The sequence below is a fragment of the Procambarus clarkii genome, chromosome 34 (assembly GCF_040958095.1).
Source record: "Procambarus clarkii isolate CNS0578487 chromosome 34, FALCON_Pclarkii_2.0, whole genome shotgun sequence".
Classification (NCBI taxonomy): Eukaryota; Metazoa; Arthropoda; class Malacostraca; order Decapoda; family Cambaridae; genus Procambarus; species Procambarus clarkii.
Window position 1 is genome coordinate 6,803,437 of NC_091183.1, and position 6,850 is coordinate 6,810,286.

At 46.7% G+C, this 6,850-nt stretch overlaps 1 protein-coding gene across 1 annotated transcript; it reads right to left on the reverse strand.

Annotated features, from left to right (window-relative positions):
* Positions 1-256: 256 nt before the first annotated feature.
* On the reverse strand, positions 257-6,303 carry LOC138370928 (putative per-hexamer repeat protein 5). Its single transcript, XM_069335592.1, has 3 exons — positions 5,817-6,303; positions 1,445-2,046; positions 257-364 (listed from the first exon to the last, which is right to left on the reverse strand). Exons 1-3 carry the CDS (start codon positions 6,301-6,303, stop codon positions 257-259), a joined length of 1,197 nt encoding a protein of 398 aa, XP_069191693.1.
* Between the last annotated feature and the right edge of the window lie 547 nt (positions 6,304-6,850).

Below are 6,850 nucleotides of genomic sequence, written 5' to 3' on the forward strand. Positions count from 1 at the left end.
CACAGTTCCTGCGACGGTGCTGGAACCATTCGAATTGGCGTATGCCTTTCCATTGGAGACTTTAAGCGCCGGGGAGAGGGGGGACCTGCTGCCTGGGTAACAGTTTCTCCCCCGAATCAACCTACCCTGGCTTTGCGCCCTGGTGAGACCACTCCAGACCGACAACCAGAGCGCAACTCCATAGTCACCTGAGACTGATGGATGTCTACTACTACCCACACAGCAGTAAAATGTCCTGTAGATGAACCGTAAGCTACTAGTCGCTGGTCAAAATTTGTTTGGCGTTTTGACAGGTAATGTTCCAGCAGTTACTACCTTCTGGAGTGACCCTAACAGCATGTTCTCCTGTCAGTGGATCAGATGTCTAGATATTATAATATCTTAACAACCATTATTATATTTGGATTATAAGTCACCTTTGAAAGAAGTTTCCTGTGTTACACATTTAACGACAATACGATAATTACAGTAATTGCTAGAGTTAGCAAGTGACTTGCTTTGTTAGACTGTAAATGTCGAAAGTCAGCTGATTAACTTAACTCAGTTGCTTTCTTTTGTTTTATTTAATGTTGATAGCTTATTAAGGTTTTTGTTAAAGCGTTGTATACAAATTTTGTGTGGCCTATAGTGGCCCCGGTAAGCAATAACTCCTAAAAATATGATATCAGAAAAAAACACGCCCCTTTAATCTTAAAGGATTCCTTCTTTCAGAGTTGAGAGTTACTGAGAAGACTGGCAATGTGGCGGACCCCCACCAGGGCGTGAGTTGTGCTTACACAGTGTTACACCGGGAGGTTCCTTGCCCCCACCAGGGCGTGAGTTGTGCTTACACAGTGTTACACTGGGAGGTTCCTTGCTCAAGAACCGTGTTATGACAGCGTAAGAAGACCTGGTCTGTCCCTGCTCTTCCTTACTAGCTCCTCTGTAGCAACTGTAGATGTTACCGAATTAATTACATCAAGTAAGTAAAACGCGAGTATTACAAGCTGTACTTTAAAATATAAATTTGATATAGATACAAATCAGTACAAGGCGATGAGACCGGAAACGGAGATTAGAAAGTATCGTAAACAAAAAATCAGAACCAATGCTTGAGTCAGAGAAGTATAACTCTATGATCCTAGTCATAAGACAGTGTCACCGAAGGCTCCATTAACACGATAACGTTAGCAGTAAAAATAAAGCTTCAGAACTACCTATATTAGTTCAGTATTAAAGTACATAACTCGTTTATTACCTCCATTATGGCCTAGAGGGATATGTTGTAAGGAAGACTGACGAGGTAAACCTCACAACTCACAACAAGATATTGACCACAACTTTCAGCTCTCTCAATGTTGTGGTCACTTCACAAAGTGACAGACACAAAGTTAACAACACCAAAATGTTTTAAATGAACGAGTGTAGGACGGGAGCACATGGAGGAAGCTGGCACCATACATACATGTGTTGCAGAGTGGGCGAATACATGTGTTGCAGAGTGGGCGGATACATGTGTTGCAGAGTGGGCGGATACATGTGTTGCAGAGTGGGCGGATACATGTGTTGCAGAGTGGGCGGATACATGTGTTGCAGAGTGGGCGGATACATGTGTTGCAGAGTGGGCGGATACATGTGTTGCAGAGTGGGCGGATACAGGTGTTGCAGAGTGGGCGGATACATGTGCTGGAGAGCGGCGGATACAGGTGTTGCAGAGTGGGCGGATACATGTGCTGGAGAGCGGCGGATACAGGTGTTGCAGAGTGGGCGGATACAGGTGTTGCAGAGTGGGCGGATACATGTGTTGCAGAGTGGGCGGATACATGTGTTGCAGAGTGGGCGGATACATGTGTTGCAGAGTGGGCGGATACATGTGTTGCAGAGTGGGCGGATACATGTGCTGGAGAGCGGCGGATACAGGTGTTGCAGAGTGGGCGGATACAGGTGTTGCAGAGTGGGCGGATACATGTGTTGCAGAGTGGGTGGATACATGTGTTGCAGAGTGGGCGGATACAGGTGTTGCAGAGTGGGTGGATACATGTGTTGCAGAGTGGGCGGATACATGTGCTGGAGAGCGGCGGATACATGTGTTGCAGAGTGGGTGGATACATGTGTTGCAGAGTGGGCGGATACATGTGTTGCAGAGTGGGTGGATACATGTGTTGCAGAGTGGGCGGATACATGTAATTTAGTATTTTGCAGATATTTCAGACTGAAAATTTGTATAACGGCCCACGTGATAATTATATATGCAATTATGTTAATTTCATTGAAGTTATTTATAATAATTACAAAACATATAATGCTCCCGAACACAATATTAGTGTATCATTATTGTTAACAATAGTTTTTTTGGTGTTATATTGTTGTTGTTGTTGTTGATTTAAGGACCGCGACGGCATTAATACCGGATGTGGCCAGCATGTCCGTGTTGGGTAAACTGCGATGCTTGAGGTGTGTGTATACTGGTCCTGGCGCACCCCTCTACTGTGCCTTGAAGTAGATATGTGGTGGTCCCATGGGTCACTAGGGGGTGTCAACCCCACCCCACAGTGTGGCGGTCCCATGGGACACTAGGGGGTGTCAACCCCACCCCACAGTGTGGTGGTCCCATGGGTCACTAGGGGGTGTCAACCCCACCCCACAGTGTGGTGGTCCCATGGGACACTAGGGGGTGTCAACCCCACCCCACAGTGTGGTGGTCCCATGGGTCACTAGGGGGTGTCAACCCCACCCCACAGTGTGGTGGTCCCATGGGACACTAGGGGGTGTCAACCCCACCCCACAGTGTGGTGGTCCCATGGGTCACTAGGGGATGTACACCTCACCCCACAGGGTGGTGGACCCATGGGTCACTAGAGTGGGAGCTGTCAATCTGACCAGTGTGGTGGTACCATGGTCACTAGGGGGTGTCTACTCCACCCCACAGCGTGGGGTGGGGTTGACAGCTCACGATGTCGTTGGGGTTGACAGCTTGCGATGTCTAAAATGACATCGCAAGCAAGGCAAAGACTCAGCCTAAATTGCTGCACAGCCAAATCAGGAGAAAAACAACAGTAAAGGAACAGGTTATGAAATTAAGGAAAAGGGGCAGAAGGATTCACAACAAAGGACAAGGAAGTGTGTGAGGAACTGAATAACAAATTCCAGGTCTTCACCTTAGAGGAAGGAAAAATTCCAGAGATAAGAGAGGGAATAGTTAACCAGGAACAACTGGAAGAATTTGAGATTACCAGCGGGGAAGTAAGGAAGTGTTTACTAGAATTGGATGTGACAAAGGCTATAGGCCCAGAGGGAATATCTCAATGGATACTAAAGGAAGGAGCAAGAGAACTGTGCCTGCCACTCTCCATAGTATATAACAAATCACTGGCAACAGGGGAACTGCCAGAAATTTGGAAAACAGCTAACGTAGTCCTGATATACAAGAAAGGAGATAGACAGGAGGCACTAAACTACAGACCAGTGTCCCTAATCTTCATACCATGCAAGCTGATGGAGAAGATTGTGCGAAGAAAGCTAGTGGAACATCTGGAGCGAAGGAACTTTGTAACACAGCATCAACATGGGTTCAGGGATGGCAAGTCCTGCCTCACAAGGTTACTGGAATTCTACGACTAGGCAACAAAAATCGGGCAAGAAAGAGAAGGGTGGGCAGACTGCTTATTTTTGGATTGCCAGAAAGCCTTTGATACAGTACCACACAAGAGGCTAGTGAAAAAGCTGGAGATGCAGGCTGGAGTGAAAGGGAAGCTACTCCACTGGATCAAGGAGTACCTAAGCAACAGGAGACAACGAGTCTGTGTGAGGGGTGAGATCTCAGACTGGCGAGACGTTACAAGTGGAGTCCCGCAGGTGTCAGTTCTTGGACCTATACTGTTTCTGATATATGTAAATGATCTCCCAGAGGGTATAGAATAGTTTCTCTTAATGTTTGATGATGATGCATAAATTATGAGGAGGATTGAAACAGAGGATGATAGTAGGAGGCTACAAGATGACCTAGACAGACTGAATGAATGGTCCTGCAAAGGGCTGCTAAAGTTCAACCCGAGTAAATGCAAAGTAATGAAACTAGGTGGTGGAAACAGGAGGCCAGACACAGGATACTGAATAGGAGATGATGTACTTAATGAAACGGACAGAGGAAAGATCTAGGGATTGATATTACACCAAACCTGTCTTTTGAATCCCACATAAAAAGAATTACGTCTGCGGCATATGTGAGTCTGACAAACATTAGAACAGCCTTCAGGATGCTGTGAAAGGAATCATTCAGAATCTTGTATACCCTATATATAAGACTAATCCTGGAGTATGCGGCCCCAGCAGGGAGCCCGTACCTTGTCAAGCACAAGACGAAAGTGGAAAAAGTTCAAAGATATGCCACTAGACTAGTGCCAGAACTAAGAGGCATGAGTTACGAGGAAAGGCTGCGGGAAATGCACCTTACGACACTGGAAGACAGGAGAGTAAGGGGAGACATGATCAATACCTACAAAATCATCAGGGGAATCGATCGGGTGGACAAGGATAAACTATTCAACACTGGTGATACACGAACAAGAGAACACCGTTGGAAACTGAGTACCCACATGAGCCATAGGGACGTTATAAGGAACTTTTTCAGTGTCAGAGTAGTTAACAGGTGGAATGCATTAGGCAGTGATGTGGTGGAGGGTGACTCCATACACAGTTTCAAATGTAGATATGGCAGAGAACAGTAGGCTCAGGAATCTGTACACCAGTTGATTGACAGTTGAGAGGCGGGACCAAAGAGCCAAAGCTCAACCCCCCGCAAGCACAAATAGGTGAGTACAAATAGGTGAGTACACTATCACGTATGTAAGACCAATCCTGGAGTATACGGTCCCGGCATGGAGCCCGTACCTTTTCAAGCGCAAAACGAAGCTGGAAAAGGTTCAGTGATATGCCACTAGACTAGTCCCAGAACTATGAGACATGAATTTTAACTATATTTGGAAAGAAAATAAAGACAATACATTGTAAGGAAGTGAAGAGTATATATTCTGGTGTAAAGACATGTTTATAGTCTTAAGGGAAAGTCCAGTAACAAGATCAACTGTACTACATGCATACACGATATAAAGATACGAAAGTAAAAGGGTCTCTCTCTTTACTGACTTGAGAAGACTGGAGAGAAGCCAGAGACGCTTGTGCTTTACCTACACTGCTGGCAGGAAACATTGGTAACACCATCAGTTTGTTACAGTCTTCCACAATCATAAAATCTTTTTATGCTGCTGAAGATTTGCAGAGTCGACGATGAGTCAAAATAACGTGTGGCTGAAAATTGTTGACCAGAGAGAAGTGACGATATGAATTCCATCTCTTCACTTCTCACTTGCCTACATCATGCCCCTCGCCTCCCTCGTCTCATCACTGCTGACTCTATAATGGTCCAGGACGGACCGAAATGCCGTCGTCTCTATAATTTCTAGTGTGTGATTTCGTCAACATCTATAGAGTTCTAGTATGGACAATACTGCTATGAACATTACCAGTAGGGACAGTACCCCCATGAACACTACCAGTAGGGACAGTACCCCCATGAACACTACCAGTAGGGACAGTACCCCCATGAACACTACCAGTATGGACAGTACCCCCATGAACACTACCAGTATGGACAGTACCTCCATGAACACTACCAGTAGGGACAGTACCCCCATGAACACTACCAGTATGGACAGTACCTCCATGAACACTACCAGTAGGGACAGTACCCCCATGAACACTACCAGTAAGGACAGTACCTCCATGAACACTACCAGTAAGGACAGTACCCCCATGAACACTACCAGTAAGGACAGTACCTCCATGAACACTACCAGTAAGGACAGTACCCCCATGAACACTACCAGTATGGACAGTACCTCCATGAACACTACCAGTAAGGACAGTACCCCCATGAACACTACCAGTAAGGGCAGTACCCCCATGAACACTACCAGTAAGGACAGTACCTCCATGAACACTGCCAGTATGGACAGTACCCCCATGAACACTACCAGTAAGGACAGTACCCCCATGAACACTACCAGTAGGGACAGTACCCCCATGAACACTACCAGTATGGACAGTACCCCCATGAACACTACCAGTAAGGACAGTACCCCCATGAACACTACCAGTAGGGACAGTACCCCCATGAACACTGCCAGTAAGGACAGTACCTCCATGAACACTACCAGTAAGGACAGTACCCCCATGAACACTACCAGTAAGGACAGTACCCCCATGAACACTGCCAGTAAGGACAGTACCCCCATGAACACTGCCAGTAAGGACAGTACCCCCCATGAACACTACCAGTAAGGACAGTACCCCCATGAACACTACCAGTAAGGACAGTACCCCCATGAACACTACCAGTAAGGACAGTACCCCCATGAACACTACCAGTAAGGACAGTACCCCCATGAACACTACCAGTAAGGACAGTACCCCCATGAACACTACCAGTATGGACAGTACCCCCATGAACACTACCAGTAAGGGCAGTACCCCCATGAACACTACCAGTAAGGACAGTACCCCCATGAACACTACCAGTATGGACAGTACCCCCATGAACACTACCAGTAAGGGCAGTACCCCCATGAACACTACCAGTAAGGACAGTACCCCCATGAACACTACCAGTAAGGACAGTACCCCCATGAACACTACCAGTAAGGACAGTACCCCCATGAACACTACCAGTAAGGACAGTACCCCCATGAACACTACCAGTAAGGACAGTACCCCCATGAACACTACCAGTAAGGGCAGTACCCCCATGAACACTACCAGTAAGGACAGTACCCCCATGAACACTACCAGTATGGACAGTACCCCCATGAACACT

Bases quoted from the DNA above. Each gene is read 5' to 3' on its own strand.
- LOC138370928 (XM_069335592.1), bottom strand. From the start codon at position 6,303: ATGGGGGGTACTGTCCTTACTGGCAGTGTTCATGGGGGTACTGTCCTT. The intron at 2,047-5,816 runs GTACTGTCCTTA...GCCGCTCTCCAG, and splicing joins TACTGGTAGTGTTCATGGAG to CACATGTATCCGCCCACTCT. The intron at 365-1,444 runs GTATGTATGGTG...TATAATATCTAG, and splicing joins TCGCCCACTCTGCAACACAT to ACATCTGATCCACTGACAGG.